The sequence below is a fragment of the Epinephelus fuscoguttatus genome, linkage group LG2 (genome assembly GCF_011397635.1).
Source record: "Epinephelus fuscoguttatus linkage group LG2, E.fuscoguttatus.final_Chr_v1".
NCBI lineage: Eukaryota > Metazoa > Chordata > Actinopteri > Perciformes > Serranidae > Epinephelus > Epinephelus fuscoguttatus.
The window spans coordinates 36079366-36099311 of NC_064753.1; the positions used below are offsets into that span (position 1 = coordinate 36079366).

Consider the following 19946-nt stretch of genomic DNA (forward strand, 5'->3'; position numbering starts at 1 on the left):
TTCCCAACCTGAGGGACTCCAAACTAGGAATCCAGTTCATGAATCATGCAGACCCAAGGCTCCAGCGTGAAAATCACTCATTTGTTCGATTTTTTTCAGGGACTGAAAAAGTTGGACAGCGAATGCCAGAAGCTATCGCGAAAATGGGGATTTTTCTGTCTCGTAATGCTTTCAGGAACTACCCACTTCACTCCGATGCTATGAATAGAGAGAAGATTGGCAGCAGCGGGAGAAGTATGGTGTAACAGATTGGGAGAGTAGAAAGGAAGAAATGTACAGCTCCATCACTCAGAAATAATTTCATCTTGCATGTGACCTCACTTCCTGGAAAGTGTCCCTCCTACAGTCAGTGCCGGTGAATATCAGGTTGCTTCCCCCCTCCCTCTCTTATCTGTGTTGTAAAGTTTTACGGCATTCAAGTCCTGGGGGCGTAAGGCTCACCACACCTTAGCTGCATGGTCTGTCTGCTGCTTCTGTACATTAGACGATTCAGAGATGAGTCAAAATAAAGATCAGGACTAACATTTGGAACTTAATCAGGTAAGCTTGTTTTGTGGGTGACACATTTATATTGGATTTGTCATTATCTTACAGGTGCTCAGAGCATAATTACAGTTTTATGGTTTTTGATAATGTATTCTTTTGTGCACGCTGATCACAGGTTGTGCCATTAAAGTTAAAGATTAAACTTTCGAAACACTGAAAGTCTGTCAGTAACCCTGTTTTCTTTTGGGTCTAGAGTGTCTATAAGCCCATTAAGGCATGTGCAGGCAAGAACAAAAAGAGCAAATATGTTGCCGGCAGGGAAAGGGACTAGGGTAATGCAAGGTAATCATTGACACAGCAAAACTGTTGACATTTCCATCCACATAAAAAAAAGAACAGCCTGCACTCTGAGAGGGTGCATACCCATGCATGAATGTCAGGATATCATCTTAAAACAATTCACTTAAACGCCTGTCACTCAACACTCCAAAAAAAAGAAATTGTGACTGTCTGCTTTTGCCGCGTAAGCACTCTCAAGGACGCACATTCCACATGTGGCACTTTCCGTTTAGCTGTAGGTGTTTAGTACACAAGCAAACACATCTTTTAACACCAAATCCTCAAGTAAAACTGAGCATATGGTGTCCAAGTCAGGTGCTTTTTGCATTGGAGCTCCTCTCACTGGTGACTATAAACACCATTGTCTGCTCAAGCATATATAGCAAGGAGGATCCTTTCGTTAAAGGGAAAGCACACACACACACACACACACACACACACACAGCTCCGCTCCCTGCTCTGAGTTCCCTGCTGTTTCTCATTCTTCGCAGGTCAAAGGGATTTTCTGTGAAAGCTGCACGTCCCACCACACAGTCATCATGGATAAGGCAACAAAAGGTGAGTTATCCACAGTTAATGACATGTATGTGGCACGGCTGCCTCCCCTCGGATCAGAAGGGCTCCATTTTCACTTTCAGTTTCATTTTGTGAATAAATATTATCATGAATTCAGTATAAATGCTTATCATGTCTGAATTAAGGATGTGCACATGGCGTCTTCAGCCTCTGCTCCTTTGCCCATTTGGATTAATTATAAATATTGTGATTATTATAGTGCTGGTATCCAATTATTGTTATCATTAGTGTTATTATTCTGATCATGAAATCTGCCTTCCTATGCATGGAAATAAACCAAACTTTGCATATAGGTCCAGTCATATGCCAAATGTCCTTAACTAGAATATGGGTCTTACAGTCCTGATGGTGACGTTGCAGCAACCGTCTACATTTTAAAACTTTAAAAATTGATAACAAATCAGCCATATGTGCTACAGCTTTGCAACTTTCCCCAAAATGTGGCCCCAGTCGAGGAGAAATGTTTATATCTTTGACCTGCAGGAATTATTAAGTCCTTCACTTTGTTTTCTGCAAAAACAGTAAACCTAATTAAACCTAACCCCACCCATATTTTTCACTCAGCCGACACACAGCTCTCTGCACAGCATCTTCGGGCTGTCCTGCACAAACAAGCAAGCCGGGTTTTTGAAATATCGAAAAAATGCAGCCTACAGTGCATCAAAAATGTTTTGTTGTAAACAGTAGCTACTGTGAATTCTCGCCAAACAATGTGCATGAAAACATGGGACATCATTTTCATGTCATGGTGGAGGTAGTTTGGTAAATCTCAGAACTGCATCTCAAATTTCAGTATTATGCTGATCTGTTCTGTATGACATCTATTGCTTGTCTGTCCGTCCTGGAAGAGGGATCCCTCCTCAGTTGCTCTTCCTGAGGTTTCTACTAATTTTTCCCCTGTTAAAGGGGTTTTTTTGGGGAGTTTTTCCTCATCAGGTGCAAGGGTCCAAGGACAGAGGGATGTCGTATGCTGTAAAGCCCTGTGAGAAAAATTGTGATTTGTGATATTGGGCTTTATAAATAAAACTGAACGGATATTGAATTGAAGAACAGAATTTTGAATTCTATCAACATGTAAACTATTACAGTCAATGGTGATAAGAGCATGTTTAAACATGAGTCTGTCACTTATGGGGTAATCAGTCTTTGTAAAAACATAGCACAGACCTCTCTATGTTATCTAGATCAATAGTTCTCAAACTTGTTATGCCCAAGGCACACCAAAGGGTACACCAAAGTCTCAAGGCACACCTGTATTTTTATCTGTGCACAACAGCCACTATAACATGTGTTATCAGTCATATCACAGCATAAATGTTGGTTTTTATTTACTAATATCAAGTAACGATTGACAACAAACTACTACTCGTAAAATATTTATGAAGAAAAATTATTCAAGAATTCATTTTGAATTTCTTTTTTTTTTAAAGATATTTTTGGGGCATTTTGTCTTTAATTGACAGGACAGGTAAGCGTGAAGGGGGGAGAGAGAGAAGGGGGGATGACATGCAGCAAAGGGCCACAGGCTGGATTCGAACCCGGGCTGCTGCAGCAACAGCCTTGTACATGGGGCGCCTGCTCTACCACTAAGCCACCGATGCACCAAGAATTCATTTTAAACATTCTAAAATTACATCAAAGCACCGATAACACATCTAAACGAGAATTAATGTAAGATAACATAAGCTAATGTAATGTGTCCCCTACAGGAATGGCAACAAGTCGGCTCTCTGTGACGTTTTTTAACTATTTACTTTATTTACTATTATACTATTATTTTTTTAGCTAGAGTTTGCCTATTTATTAGGAAATGGGGGTGCACAACATACTAATACAGTCAATTAAAAATGCATTCATAACTTTTTGTATAGGCCCAGGTGAATATTGCAGTAATAATGTGTGGTTATCACAAAATCCCACGCCACACTGGGACTGACATCACGGCACACCATTTGAGAACCACTGGTCTTGATGAAGTACAAATATTATTGGAAATTTGTCTTGTTAACTGCATGTTACACTCTAATTTGAAATGAGCCTCTACATGCAACCCTGGTGATTGTCGAAGTCATAGTGTGAAGCCAATCTGTGGTTTCTCATTTGGCAACAAGATCGTGACTCGCCCTGGGTGTCTCAGGTTGTGAGTTGGTAAACAACCTCCCGAGGCATGGGCCTTTTTTTAAAGCTATAGTGCTGACTTGTCGTAGTAGGAAAAGCACAAGTGTTCCTTATAACACCGACAATGACTCTGTTCATTCAAGTTCTTTCAGTGACGGTGTCAGTAAGCAAGCATGCAGGATACAAGAATCCTCAAATCAAAGCAGCTAAATGGAATTCAGCCATCATTAATTTCATTATTTACACTTGTGCTGTCAAAGTGTCCTCCGGGGAGAAGGGCCTATTGTGCCGCATGGATTAGAGACAGATGATTTAAGACAAGATATTTTTAATTAAAGACGTTTTAAATAGATATAGTCCAAGCGGTTCAGCTGACAGAACCTCCTGTGCTTATTCTCCTGCTTTTTCGACTTCCTCCTCAAAACACCAAGCCCCAATCATTTATTAAGAATTTATTTTTAATTTTCTTCGAATTTAATTATTGCTGTTTTCCTTTATGCTGCTCTTTATGATAATGGAGCCAGGAGTCATGGTTGGTTTGTAGTTCTGCTTGAAACTCCTTCCTTGACAGTTTCCTTTTTAATTGGTTGTCATTAATTAATTAGCATAGATCACACCGCATGGAGTATATATATTAATATAAGTGCTCATACAATTTCTGTAGAAATATTTATATCTACCCTTCATTTCGTTGCATTTCGACCTCATTATTGCTTAACACTGTAACCAGCTGTTAACAGGTTCCTGTACCTTTATTGGCTGAGTTCTGTTGTTAGGCTGGGTGGTGACAAGGATTTCATTATAATTATAAGAGATTAGTTAACTGTTTTTCTATTAATTTCTCATTAATGTTTCGACTCTTATGTTGCCAGTGAGACGTCATCTAGCCATCATTTATTCATTTGTAATAATGTAATGACAAGCGTTGTTTCTAAAGCAATTGACGCCTTTATGTATCAAGTTTACAGTTTAATGTAACCTGTGCTATGGTTTTCAATCTCCTTTCAGATGATATTTATGCATATGCGCTGTCAAAGACGCTGACAAAAGTTTCGTCGCCTGCAACTGTAGGCCTCTACTCTTCATGTCAGAATCGAATTAACATGATCCTTGAACAAATGGAAGGTACGTAAACACTCTGTCCCCCAACATGTCATCTCATTTGTCTGCTGGATGAGACCTGCTTTAATAGACCACTTAAAGCCTGATGACAGTGTCTATAGTATGTGGGTTGGAAGTACAGCATATTTATAAGGTCTTAAAAATTCATTTGTTGGCACTAAATGTAAGAGCGGACAGTGCCTGATTAGAAGTGTCCACTTTAAACATGACTGAAGTGTGTGAAACAATAGTATGTTAAAAATGCTGTGACAGCATGCGTTAATTCTTGCATGGACTTTGCCACTGCAGTCAGAAAATCAGAGCTACCTGTTGGCATGTGTATGAGCTGTGCACCACCTCAGAGCTGGCTCACGCTCTAATGACTTTTTCCACAACTGACTGATTGAAAAGTGGACGTTGTATTTCTGCTCTGCACACCTCCAGGGGGTCTCTGTGTCCTTAAGTACACATACCATAACTCTCACGTTGCACATACAGCACAGTGCATTCAGAAAGTATTAGAGGCCTGTCACCTTTTCACATTTTGTCTTGCTCCAGCTTTATGCACAAATCATTTTAATTAATTTCCCCCTCTCATCAATCTACACAATACTCTATAATGACAAAGCAAAAAAAGGGGTTTGAGAACCAAGAGATATGATCCTGATCCACAAATTGGGATATGGATTCAGTCATCCAATCCTACCCCGAGTCCAGATCAAATGTTGTTCTTGGGTATTTCAAAACTCTAAGGTGGAGGTCTAGTACTGAAATAGTAGGTGCTCGTTTGCGGCTATGGAGTGAGAGTACGGGCAACAGGATGTTGACTGCAGTGCACCTAACGGCTTCTGAACAATTATAATTGGACAAACAAAAGCACTAATGTCAGAAACAAACAAATAACTGGAATAACCACCTCATGGTTGTTTGCCTCCGCATCAAGCTGCAACAACAGTTTACATCCATGTCTGTCCAGACTCATACGTAGTCATGGCCATTGACAATGCTTAAAATATGGATGTAGCTACATATTCTAAAACAGTGGCTCCCAACTGATGGGTTGCAGTCCAGAAGTGGGTCAAGGGTCCATTCTGAGAGGATCACAAGTGACTCAGGAACATTTCAAGATTGTAAAAAACACACTTCCTGCTGTAGAGTGAGTGATTAATGGACAGCTACTTGAGAGAGACAGCAAACCAGCTCAATGACATGGCCAAAAGCAAGTACAATGCTGAATATATTAAACTCCTTGGACCTTGAACTAATGACTAAGGAGAAATCTGGACCCTGTGGCTGGACCAGCTGGGAACCACTGTATTCTCTATACAGACTCTACATTCAGTGAATGTAAAGTCTGTAGGCAAACCCCGGAGATCTTGAAGAAGAAGAAGAGCGGATGAGCCCTGGTTTCCGGTTGTAGGCTGTTTGTAGTCCGCGTGATATTGACCAATCACGTTTGAGCCGACTGCAGTTGTTGCCAGGTTAAACGGTCCTTGCAGTGAACTAACAAGGCTGAATATAATTGGCGTCACTGCAAACTCTGAATCCATCGCAATGGTTCAGCATATTTACTTATATATAAACGGAAGTCGGAAACGAAAAATCGCCTCCTCCGCCCAAATCGAACCGGAATGCCAAAAAATCGGGGGTCTGCCCCCAGAGGCTGTATCGCCGTCTGCCAGAAGTCAGATGCCGAATACAGCTGATGGGTTCCGAGAATGGGAACCACTATTCTAAAACATGGATCATTCACACACATCTTCAACCCAGCAGTACAGAAGATCAGCACCCAAGGTAGACACCCAAGATTAGTGTCACCAGTTTAGTATCTGACCAAATGTCTCCCCTTCTGTTCCTGAGTTACGGCATTAAATAATGGGCAGAAAAGTGTTTTTGCAGAACATGATGATGCCACAGTGAAGCTGAACATGCATCACTCTTGAGATATGGCCAAAAACATGTTGTCTGAGGTCACACTGACCTTAACCTTTGACCTCTACCAAAATCGACTCATCGTTGTGTCCAAGTGGGCATTTGTGCCAAATTTGAGGAAATTCCCTCAAGGCCTTACTGAGATATGGGAGTGAAACAGGTGCAAGGTCACAACGATCTCGACTTTTGACCACCCAACCCGAATCTGTTCATCCTTGAGTCCAAATAAATATTGTGCCAAATTTGAATTTATTTCCCTGTGGCTTTCTTGAGATGTCGAAAACACATAACAGCATAAAAACAGCTCAGATTAACAAACATACACAGGAAGCTACAGAAGGCAGTTTATGTTGCAGGTAAGTCGCAGGTTCAGAAAACTATAAAATGACTGAAGAAGAATCAGGTCGAAGATATTTCAAATAGAGCTGCCAGACTTTGTAGAATTCATCTGCTTTGAGTAAGATATTCCAAATGAATCAGCTCAAATATAACTTTACACCAACCCTTAACAGATGTACCTTATCACTAGTCCACTATTATAATACATGTTATTCTAGGAGCAAAAGTAAGAATGTTAAATACCTCTTTGCTACCTACAGTAGTTATATTTCTACTTGGGAGACCCAGAATCAAGGGCTTGGATCCATTACTAAATCTCTTTTTATCACATAGCATTTCAGACCAATACTTCTGAAATTTACGACATGACCAAAGGCAATGGGTTATGGTACCTATTTCGGTTTTACATTTTTACAAACACAGACACAAAAGAAAGGGGTTAAAAGAATGCCTGGGATTATATGTATTCTCTGTATGATTCTGAACATTTGTTCAAGTACAGATGGATATCTTTTGGGTGTAACTCCAAAAACCCTCTTGTCTCCTCTTAAGGGGTTACTGACAATTCTTTCTCCCACACACCTTTAATCCCCTGTGTATTAGTAGGAGACATGCCGCACATTATGTCATAAGACAAACTGAGAGTCACCCTCCCTGGTTGTTGAAACAGCGTTTTCTCAATACCAGATATCTCAAGATGATCTAGTGGTCTTCGTAAGATGATGCCCTAAAAATCTTGTTTTGTGAGATGGTACTTCTTTATTACTTGAAAAAATAAGTCTCCCAATTTGATCATACCTTTGTATTCCAACTGACAGAGGGCTGGATCCAATGTCCCTGGCAAAAATTCAGGATTGTTAACTATTGGGGTAAATATGGAAGTTGTTTTGAACCTCGCCTCCAAACAGCAGGTTGATCGTCATGCTTTCAAAGCATTGACTATTATCGGATTGGCGCTGTTATAGCTTATGTTTTTAAAATACTTCAAAAAATAATAAATCTTGAAATCTGCATTTCGATGAAGATGATTCAATGTCCAGCCAAATGTATTTAGACTTCTAACTCTGTACTTAGTGGAAGCACCTTTGGCAGCAATTACAACCTCGAGTGTTCTTCCTCCAGACGTTGGCACTTAGAACCAAGGCCAAACTGTTCAACCTTGGTTTCATCAGATCAAAGAATCTTGTTTCTCAGAGTCTAAGAGTCCTTAAGGTGCTTTTTGCAAACTCCAAGCCCGGCTTTCATGCGTCTTTCACAGAGGAAAAGCTTCCGTGTAGCTATTTTCATAAACCCCAGATCAGTGGGGTTCTGGAAGTCTCTCCCTGTCGCTACATAAAATCAGTGGAGCTCAGCCAGAGTGACCATCAGGTTCTTGGTCACCTCTCTTACAAAGGACCTTCCTGCCACAATAGCTCAGTTGTTCCACACTTCTTCCATTGTGACACTGTGCTCATGGGAACCTTCAATGCAGCAGATTTTTTTTTTGTAGCCTTCCTCACATCTGTGCTTCAACACAGTCCTGTCTCTGAACACTGCAGGCAGTTCCTTCAACCCCATGGCTTGCTTTTTCCTCCGACCTGCATTATCAGCTGTGAGACCATATATAGACATACATAGACGGGTGGACTCCAACCAAGGTGTGGAAACATCTCAAAGGTGATCAAGAGAAATGGGAGGCACCTGAGTGTCACAAAAAAATTACAATATTCTGCTTTTACTTTGTCATTTTGGAGGAATACTTTTTGAATGCACTGTAGTTTATATCCCAGCTCAAGGTGTGTTCCCATCACACACCTCATATAGTAGCCCAAACACATTTATGTCGTATAGGATGTATAGTAAACAATTATGTTAATCACATGGGTTTGTCTTAAACAAACAGTGTGCTCTTTTCAGAGGCTCTACATAATACTCTGTCCAAACAACCACACTCCGTACCATTTACACTAATTTTCATAAACAAAAAACAGGTGCCACCTTGAACTTTAAGGATAAAAAGCACATATTTGAAAGAGAAATACACAAAACAACAATAAATCACAGAGTAGGAGACATCAGAATTCCACAAGCGAGTACACAGTCACCTTGGACAATAAATATGTGAAGACTCAAACGCGAAAATACAGGTTTCTATTTTAAAGACGAGTGACATTGAACAGAGTGAATGGAGCATGTGCTACTCTAGTGAAGGGCTCCGATTGAAAAGACTAGTGTAAGGTTGTTTCTTTGTGTTACCCAGAAGGTCTCGCAGTATAGGGCTGTCATAATGATTTTTTTTTTCAACCTTGGCAGAGGGCTGGACCAAGCTTGATGTTCACACGTGTCCATACAATAATAAAGCTTTAAAAGGACTGCAAGCCAGACAGTCATTCACCTACTCTACATATATTATCGTGCTGGTTGCCATGACTTGATTGATTGAAAAAGCAGTCATTTGAATATGAAATAGGCCTAAGTATTTCTGCAGAAAGGTCAGGGTTTTAATGTTCCCTGGAAAGTTTTGGGTTTAGCGCCATGGCCAGGACATTAGGGCTGACCTTCCAATCCATTTATGGACAAAAAATAAAAAAATATGGCGAAAAGGTAGTTTCTTCCAACACTAGAATTAAAATAAAAATATTCACAAACGAAAAAGCACTAATGGTCAGTGATAAGTAGTCTTTAACTTTTGATTGAACACTAAATTAAAACCCTCGGCGCACACTGCAGCACAATCAAACAGATGCGCAACTCAGAGCATCAGAAGTGTCTCTGACACCAGACTCAGAGCGGACCGGTGGAACTGGAAAATGCATATTAGGCCTACTAGTTACTACTTACGTTTTTCAAGTGAGTTGTGATATTCCAATTGCTTTTGGCAAATCTGCCACTCTGCTTTCTGGGGGTTTTCGGGGCATATTTTAAAGTGCAACCACACATCTGATGATCTTTTGGACATGTCTGCCAGCTCTGAGTGCGCTCATTGTCAGTATCGGACTGGTGGGGGTTAGTGTTGCGTTTAAGGCCTCCCCCCAAAAAACAGGAAAAAAAGCGCCGAAGCTTCAATTTTTTTTTTTTCACAATCAAATCCCGTGCCATCAAATGAAGCTTTGAAGCTTCGAATTTTTTGGGTCAGCCCTACAGGACATTATCAGCATTGGTGAGAACCGAATAAATTAAGCAAAGGACATAAGTCCAAGCCAACGACATGTTGTTTTACCTGTCTTGATGTCTCTCTACCTTTATTGAAATTGTTTATCCTTACATGTACCCCAACCAGCTAAATATTGTATCCCAAATGTAAATTTCATCAATGTTTTGTGTCTCCTCAGCAACCCCATTTGGACAAAGGAGAACCAGTACCACCGTAACATCAGGTTCATTTATGTACAGTTTAGTGCCTGGCATTTTGCAGGCAGTGACCTGCTTTGGGCCGGCTTGGCCATACGGCTGCTTCAAGCAATGCAGATAAACTTTGGGAAGTTACAGCTTGTCGTCTACCGTGTGGCTCAATATGACGAGGAAGACGAAGTCAAGAAGAAGGTTTGTGAATTGCTTTAACTTTTCTTAGTTATTAAGTCATGTTAGTGCAATATTTTCATTCAAGTAAAAGTACAGTTACTCGTGTAAATATGTACTTCGATAAAAGTAAAAAGTAGATCAGTGAAAATGTACTCTGAATAACCGTCACTGCTAGGGCTGGGCTACATGGAGAAAATCAAATATTACAATATTTTTGTCCAAATACCTCGACATCAATATTGTGACAATATTGTAGGGTTGATTATTTGTGCTTTCACAAAATATTAACACATTTATATTATACAATTATAACAATTATCAACAATTATATTTTTGATAAATAATCAGTAATGTAGATAAAATGACTAATAGGTCAGGGTTGCCCCAACTAAGAATTTTCCTGGTCGACCAATAGTCATCATTTAGGGCCATGAGTCGACTAGTCGCCCACGTGTTTACGCTGTCGGCTAATGGGCATGTAGCTACTTCTATGTTTCAGATGATACATCATGTTTGTAGTCGAAGAATGATAGGCAAACGCCAAACGCCTGCAGAGTTTACATATCACCTTGGGTTTGTCCTTCACCTTCTCAAAACAAACCCACACTTTGGATTTCCTGCCTGACATGTTATTAACTAGCCTGTGGAATAACCGCAGGTACCAGTCCTGGAAATTAGGGACCGTACACATTCTGCATCCTTAACTACTTGGAAAATGTGAGGTCGGGCACTGGGTGTTACTCTTGCGCCTTTTCTGTGCCAGCTTGCTAAGCAACCCTAGCAAGCACCTTATAGCCTATTTACATGAAATCCTGAGTGCAGAGCTGATCTTCTTCCAGACGCTGTTTATAAGTGTGTAGGCCTATTGACTGTGGGACAGATGTAAAGCTCTGGGTAGCCCTGCACTAACATGATCAACTTTTTCATATTTCTCAGACCGAATATTTATGGAAGAAGAGAAAGATATCTGTCAGCTATGATTGGTTTGTAGTGTGACTCCTTTCTGACTGCTGAGCGTGGCCTCTTCCTGTGTCTGTCCTTTCAAATTACATTCCTGCATAGTCCAGTCATATAGGTTTTGATTTGTTTTGACAAGGCGCAGCTCCTGATAGAGTTTCAGGTTTGTTTGTTTTTCTGCGACTAAGTGACCAATTAAATCTTGCCGACTAATGGCCTGGACAATGGACAGACTTTTGGTCGACCATTAGGGGGCAGCCCTACCAAAATCTGAGACAATATTTAGTCACATATCATGATATCGAGATATAGTGATATATTGCCCGGCCTTGGTTACTGCATTACATTTCAAAGGGGAAAGGGGGGTGGGGGTGAGGGGGGGATAACTATGACCTATTAAATCATATAGCTAAAAAAAAGTTGCTTTAACATGTCAACAGACATCACACCACAGAGCCCCTCTGTCCAAAGCTACAGGCATGTTCCGTAGAGAGCACTTTGCAGCCTTTGCACGCAGCTAATTATCACCCAGACAATAACACAGACGTGGCCGACAACAGAAAAGAGCTACAGACACCTCGGCGGGTGCAAAAAGAAATATGAAGCATCATAAATTAAAAGTGATACTTAATGCAGAATCTGTGCAATCAACAGCAGAATAAAACATCCCTGAGGCAGGCGAGAGCTGCAGAGTTTTTGCATACTTTGAATGAGTGTGCTGCTGCACTCACCTGGCAGATGTCATGCTGTGTGTCACCTGTTCTCCTCAGTTTGCACCAGTTTCAACTCCGGTCGTTCATCCTCACAGCGTCCACTCGGCCTCTCGCTGTCCCACTAAAACCAGTCCCAGTCTCTCTGTCAGGAATTGTTGTCTAAAATCAGCAGAAAGTACTCACACACCTCATCTAAGGTGACGCTGCTCAGTAAATGTAAAAGACACACGCTGGTCAAATTCACCATCATCACCAGCGACACAAAGAGTATAGACGAATCAAGAGAGACACCCGCCCCTCTTTTTTTGTCAAACTCATATCAAACTCAGATTAAACAGTAAAAATTAGCAGTGCTGATCAAGTATGTACCAAGATTATGTTACTGTAACACTTATTTCTCGCCTAACATGTCCTCAAAAACATATTTTAGTGCTCTTTTTGGCTGTAACATGACTATTTATAAACAGGAAGCGGGCGCCATACTGTTTCCTGTATTGTAAAAACAGAAATACTGAGATCAAACCGTAAAACTAAGCAGTACTGACAAAAGATGAACCAGGATTATGTTACTGCGTTGCCTATTTCTCACCTCAAATGTTTTCAGAAACATATTTTAGTGCACTGTTTGGCCGTAATACAACAACTTGTGAACAGGAAGCGGGCGCCATACTGTTTCCTGTATTGTAAAAACGGAAATACTGAGATCAAACAGTAAAAATAAGCAGTGCTGACAAAAAATGAACAGGATTATGTTACTGTGTTGCCTATTTCTCGCCTCAGATGTTTTCAGAAACATATTTTAGTGCTCTGTTTGGCCGTAATACCACCATTTGTAAACAGGAAGCAGGCGCCATACCATTTCCTGTATTGTAAAAATGGAGGCCCAAAAAAATACTGAAATCAAACTAAGCAGTGTTGACAAAAAATGAACCAGGATTATGTTGCCAATTTTCCACCTCAAATGTTTTTAGAAACATATTTTAGCTAACTGTTAAACTAGCGGCTGGCTAGTTTGTTACTAGCCATATTTTTTTTTTTTAATCAGTCCCTATTTAAACAACTGTATAAATGACTCAGTATACAGTTGAGAGTATACAAACAGCCAGGGGGATAACATACTATACAAAGATCTTATAAGATCTACAGATGTCAAGTGTCTTAATAGCCTTTTTGTTCGTCAAATCAAAGAGCAGTTTCATTTAGTGATTAATATCATTCAGAAATACACCAATATGAGCTTTTTTATTACTAAACTTACATTTATGGATAAAATACTTTGCCAGAATCATCGCCAATTATCTAATAGTTGTTAGTGACATTTCAGTCCGTACCAAAGTTGTGGACCAATCAACAAACTGGGGACTGGCATTGCTATCTGTAGAGAATGAGACTAAAAACACAGCCTTGGCATCTAACTTGCTTCTCGTCTGCTTTATGTTTTGTTTTTAAAATTCAGATGGTGGAGGATGGTCCTAACCATTGGCGGTCCAAAAAGATCTGCTGCTGCCCTCTGTGGTTTTTTGTCTTGTCCATTATTGCGATACCAGTTTTCATCCTGATATTCTTTTTGACTGTTATCGTTCCCCAACAAGAGACCCAAACAAACGGGACAGTGACTTCTTCAAAAGGCCAAACGGATGTGCTGCATGGCCTGCTCATCGCCGTGTTAGGAGTCCCTGCAGCATCCGCACTGAGGTTTGTTTTTATGATGGCTAAGAACCTCATCGTAAACCTGGATCTGAACATCACGAAGGGGATGGACAATGAGAAGGTAAGCTGCCAACTGGGCTTCATGAACCAAGTGAGGAAAGAAATGTGGTTTCTGTCTCGATTTATCCAGTTTATGGAGGTGTTTGAGAGGAGGAGGATCCGTGTGGTACTGAAGATCACCAATCTGGACCGCTGCCCCCCCAAGAAAATCGTTGCAGTTCTGGATGCAGTCAACATTCTGCTTTCAGAAGAGGAAAGTCCGTACATTTCCATTCTGGCCGTCAACCCAGATATTGTTGTGCAGAAAGTGAACTTTGCAGATGGCTGCTTCAGCAAACAAGACAGAGCTTATGCACTGTTGAACCAAATCGTGACTCTGGCCTTCACAGTCCCACCACTGTGCGATGATTCAAAACAGAGTTTATTTCAAAGCCTCACTAGCAGTTCAAAAACCCCTCGGAACGTAAGCATGAATGTACTTAAACGTAGAACTGGGAGCCTTGTAAAGACATCTTCCTCAGATTTATTTGGAGTGGAGATTGCACATGGAACTAAAGAGGCATATCCACTGATGGATAAGCCTAAAACTGCACTAGCAGTGGATGTAAACGAGGAGGAGGTAGAGAATCTGGTTAGGAGCATCCTGACCAGCAACAATACAAAGCTGACCAAGTATATGGTAGAGGATGCCATGTCTATGAGGAGGGCGATCAACTCCATTCGAGTAACTGTGATAATCTTGAAGGCCTTGAAGCAAGAGCTTCCTGAACCAGAATACATTGCAGCATGGGTGATCCTGGCCAATCAGTGGCCTTGCCGCCTCAGCTGGATCATCCAGTGCGTGGAAGATGCTCAGCAGAGAGCAGGTACTGATGGTATCAATGAAGCCAATGCTGGTGATTCAAAGACCTTGTGGAAAGTCTTCAGTGAGTCCAGGGCAGAGCTGTATGTGATGAGTGGACATATCGAGGACCTCCTCGAGCAGGATGGAGATCCTGAGATGTTTGAAAGACTTCTCATGGTAGATTTCCAATTCACTGTAAAAGACTTGAAGACATATGAAGTGGCCATGGTGAACCTGGACTATTCAATGAGGAAGGAGCTGGCTTACATCAGAGGGACAGCCAGGCTGAAAGATTCTGGTTGGATGAGGGACCTAGCTCCTCTGCCAATCACAACCATCATCAAAATGAACACAGAGGATGTGTGCAAAGAGGTAAGATAGACCGTCCTTCTTTAAAGTTATTTAAACAACTTTAAGATTTCAATTCTGGTTGATCTGACAACACCAATGGTTACCCGTGGTAGCAAATTGCAGTGCAACACTTCCTGAGCAGCTACTTAATCAGAAATACTACAGTAGAACAACTGGTGTATCTGTTTAAAGTTCAGCCAAACAAATTCATGTTGTTTGAATGAAGATGTCAGTCAAATACTTGTTTGCATCATACCCGCTGAAACTGTCACTATATTCTGAAAAAAGTGCACGAGACGGTTTGTAAAAAACAAATCATGTCCTTCCTCTTCTTCCTACTGCCTCTAATGGCGTTCACTAGAATCACAGCAGTGCATCCAAAAACAGCTAATCAGAGCCAAAAAGTCTTTAAAGCAGCTGTTAGTCAAACTGTCGAACTAAGTAGCACTGATTGAGTCAAGATTGTGTTACTATATTGCCTAAAATGTTTTCAGGAACTTATTTCAGTGTACTGTTTAGCTGTAAAATGAGAACACAACCTCCTGGGCTCTGATTGGTTGTTCTCATTCACATGCAACAGGGCTATTAAAAGCTTACAAGGCAACAGAGTAGGTTGAGGAGTATGCTTTTTTTCACAGATTGTCTGTAGCATTTATATCTGTGTGAATATAGTGACAGTTATGAAAAAAATATGAAAAAGTTATTTTTTTTATAAGTCACCCAACTACAGCTTTAATACAGCTGCAGATGTGGACTTAGGTGTATGAGCAGTTAGCAGTCAGTTATCAGTGAGATAAATAAACATTAAAGCTGAATTACATGCCACATCCTTTCCTGTGAATCCCTTGTGCATAGGTATCCAATTTTGATGAAGCACAGGAATGGCAGACCCCGCCACTTACAATGAAAATTAATAATAATAATAATAATAATAATAATAATAATAATAATACATTTTATTTCTTAGGTGCCTTTCTGTCACTCAAGGACACCTTACAATGGATAAAAGACAATGCACAGTACACAATAAAATCAATAAAAATAATTTAAAATAAAATTACAAAAGAAAATCACAAAAAGTACACACAAGTAAAAACAGTTAGATGTGAACAGGAAATGGGGTTAGTGAAAGGAAAAGACGATCTTAAACAGGTGTGTTTTGAGTCGGGACTTGAATTGTGATAGTGTACTGATGTTCCTTATTTCGGGTGGAAGAGAGTTCCAGAGCTGGGGAGCAGAGCGGGTGAAAGCTCTGCTCCCCATGGTGGTGAGACGGGCGGAGGGGACAGTCAACAGAATGGAGGAGGATGATCGGAGGGTACGAGAGGGAGTGGCGATGAATGGATGGCCTTGAATGCAAGCAGAAGGATTTTGAAGTCAATGCGGGACTTGACCGGGAGCCAGTGGAGCTGCTGTAGGACCTGAGTTATGTGGTGGATGGCGGGGGTTCTGGTGATGACACGGGTAGCTGAATTCTGGACCAGTTGAAGTTTGTGCAGGGATTTGTGGGTGAGACCGGAGAGGAGGGAGTTGCAGTAATCCAGGCGGGAAGTGATGAGACTATGGACAAGGATAGCAGTGGCATGGGCAGTAAGGGAGGGGCGGAGGCGGCTGATGTTGCATAGGTGGAAGTAAGCAGACCGGGTGATGTTGTTGATGTGAGATCGGAAGGAAAGTGTGCTGTCGAGGATGACACCCAGACTCTTAACCTGTGGGGAGGGGGAGACGGAGCAGTTGTCAATGGTGAGGGGGAAACTGTCAGTTTTGGAAAGTGTTGACTGTGTGCCAATGAGAAGAATCTCGGTTTTATCAGAGTTGAGTTTCAGAAGATTTGAGGTGAACCAGGATTTTATTTCAGTTAAGCAGTCAGTAAGGAAGAAGGGTGGGAGGTTGGCAGTTTGCTAGCGAGGTAGAGCTGGGTGTCATCCGCGTAACAGTGAAAAGTGATGTTATGTTTGCGGAAGATGCTGCCAAGGGGAAGAAGATAAACGATGAAGAGGAGGGGCCCCAGGACAGAGCCCTGGGGCATACCTGAAGTAACAGGGGAAGGTTGGGATGTGAAGTGTTTGATCTGGATGAACTGAGTGCGGTGGGAGAGATAAGATTTAAACCTGTCTAGAGGAGTATGAGTGATGCCAAAATTACTGTAAAGAGATGCATACACTGAATGTAAATACATTGAATGCTGTTTATTCACCTCACATGATATCAAAACTATGCCTGGACTCTCTCACAGATGCAAAAGAAAAAGACAAATTCAGTCCTATCAGGAAAGATAAGGAACTAAATCATATTTCTCCTCTATGTTTATAATGCTTACATTTTCTTCTTTGTCCTAGTTGGAGAGAATGGAATTCCCCAGTAAGTATAGTGATATTGTGAGAAGCAATGACCTCCACGGTTCGGCACTGGTCTTCGGTGATGCAGATGACCTTAAAGCCCTCCTAGATATGACCTTTGGTGAATGGGCAACTTTCAGACTTCACTTCCTGGGTTTACCATCACATCTCCGACCACAATACAGGAACATGTCACCGACCCCCTCTCAGCCTCAGCTGTCAGCAACTCCCCTCCATGTTCGACATCACTACATGAGTAACCCCAATCTAGTTAACAGCCACATGTAAGAATCCAATCCAATTCCAGTAAGTGCGTTATCCCTAAAAATATGATCTAACATTTGTTAACAATCTTTGTAGTAACAATACACAGCTCGTGCAGAGTGTGGGAGTTTAAGTGTGAAGTAAATACATATTCACCTTGTTTAGCTACAGGAGCTTGTTATAAACTCTTGTTGCTGCTTAGAAAATGTTTAATCTCCTGCAACCATGTCAAATAACTGTCACGTACATAGCTTAACTTAAAGGAGCTATATGTAAGAAATCTAAAGCAAATAGTCATAAAATCATCCTAATATGTCACAGGGACTAAGGAATAATGTTAATATAACATACTGATCTCACCAACAACTATAGTACAGCCAAAATATTCGCATTTTTAAAAAAAAAAAAAAAATACGGTCTGCAAATCATGTTTATGTTTTGAATTTGTGTTTTGGCCTGTTGCGCCACCCACCGCCGTCTACCAGTCATGCAGTCAGTAGAGTCTCAGCATCAGTTACAGTTACAACTGAGCTACAATGGCTGACGGTGCGACTAAACCCAAACAACCTTGTTATGATTCCCAAAAACACCAAAACAAAACTCGAGGCAAAGCGAGGGGCTATACAGGAGATGCTTTTGAACGGTGGAGACGGCTGAAAGCGGAGAAGAATTTGAAATCGGATGTCGAAGTGGCTTCTCTTCTCCTCGACAGGTAACGTTAAGCTTTAGCCAAAGTTGGCTAACTAGCATCATAGCTAGATGGGAATGGACATTTCGAATATTTTCAACTGTTATTCATTTTCGATCATACGTTGTAACCCATGTGGAGGTGGGTCATTGACCCGACTGATTTGTTTTGAGAAACAAACGTTAGCAGCGTGGCAAGCAGCATTAGCAGTGTCCTGGTACATAGCATTAGCAGCCAGCTCCTCCTCAGCTGTATCCCGGCAGCAGCGTTAGCAGCAGAGAAGCCGGACTTGCTCAAACGGTCCGCTGGAAAACCGAAGATCAAGGACGCGGTGATGCAGCCCTGCCACGGCAGCCGCCCGTGGGCAAACAAATCAGTCTCCAGCGTGCCAATGTCCAGCACTCTCAAATCTGTAGGGGAGGGGGGGCGGACACAACTCGCGGCAGTATTTTGAATCTGAGTGCAGTAACCGCTTTGGCCACATTCTTACATACAGCGCCTTTAAGGGAGACAAACCCAACAACGACAGCTGTAAGTCATACCCAAATGTCTAATTATGTGTATCAGCCTTAGTTGCCCTGATTGTGGGTTGTGTTTTGCATGGATCACATTATCCTGTATTTTTTTTATTTTTATTTATTTTATTTTTTTTACAACAGACATTTCGGCATGTCATTTAGCTGCTTCAGTCTCAGGGCCCTGGTATTGTGCATGCTGGCTCACTGTCACACTTTGACGGCTTCACTGTGACACTTGAATAAAATGGAGGTATTTGTAATATCACTCATAACACAAAGGCCTCTTGTGAGACAACACTTGATTTTTTCCTGTTGATGTGTCAATTAAGGGAAGGTGGAAAATTAAAGAGGATCGGGAGGATAATAAGCTGTGTAACATGCTACCTGAAAAAAAGACCAACGACTGTGTTAATATTTCTTTTAAAGTCATTTTCAATACTATTTGAAATGTATCTTAAATTGAGGAGTGTTTCGTCAGCGACTCGGTTTAGTTCATTGTGAGAGTCAACAGGAGGCTCTTTCATGAACAAAATTTCAACTTGATTGTATGATTGTACTTGTTGCATGTTTTTGATTTCTTCTCATAGTTTTTTTCACATTTTGGTTGGGCTCTAAGTTTTACTGTTACTTTGTTCTGGAATTAGTGAATGTTTATTAGAGGTGTGTGATGTGTCTGTGTGATGTGAATGCATGCTCCAAGTTTCAAAAGCCTTAGTCAAAGAATTTCAACTGCATGTTCAGGCTGTGGGAGTCCCTTTGATGCCTTTACAAAGGTGTAGCTGGTATTTCATCGATTGAAATTCACTATAATGTGTTTGCAAATATTTTATTGATCCTTCAGAAGAAAATAAGAACTTATTAATACTGTACATGTGCTGCACTAAACTGTAACCCTCCATTTCATGCAAATCAAAAACATGTAAATTCTGACGAATGAAATGCATGTGCAAGTGTCCCATAATAAAAATGCTCATCCAAGCACTTCTCCGTCTTTCTTAATACATTTGCCAGTTTACAAACAGCCGACGCAATGTGCTGACTCATTGATGTTATTTTTACATCAAAGTGTTCTCATGTTAAATAATCAGCTGAAGGTTCACTTCATCTGGATTCCTTTGAACTACCTCCCTCAGAAAGCTGCAAACGTTAAAGTGACTAAAAATATCAGGC

The 19946-nt window shown here is 41.0% G+C and overlaps 1 protein-coding gene across 1 annotated transcript; it reads left to right on the top strand.

The window, feature by feature from the left end:
- The first annotated feature begins 424 nt into the window (after positions 1 to 424).
- On the top strand, positions 425 to 19293 carry nkpd1 (NTPase, KAP family P-loop domain containing 1). Its single transcript, XM_049597940.1, has 9 exons — positions 425 to 540; positions 1317 to 1383; positions 4528 to 4644; positions 5963 to 5972; positions 6399 to 6431; positions 10052 to 10083; positions 10151 to 10413; positions 13519 to 14988; positions 17307 to 19293. Exons 2-9 carry the CDS (start codon positions 1365 to 1367, stop codon positions 17592 to 17594), a joined length of 2232 nt encoding a protein of 743 aa, XP_049453897.1. The 5' UTR covers positions 425 to 540; positions 1317 to 1364; the 3' UTR covers positions 17595 to 19293.
- Positions 19294 to 19946: the final 653 nt, after the last annotated feature.

Bases quoted from the DNA above. Each gene is read 5' to 3' on its own strand.
- nkpd1 (XM_049597940.1), top strand. The intron at 10,414-13,518 runs GTTTGTGAATTG...TTTAAAATTCAG, and splicing joins AAGACGAAGTCAAGAAGAAG to ATGGTGGAGGATGGTCCTAA. The intron at 14,989-17,306 runs GTAAGATAGACC...TCTTTGTCCTAG, and splicing joins CAGAGGATGTGTGCAAAGAG to TTGGAGAGAATGGAATTCCC.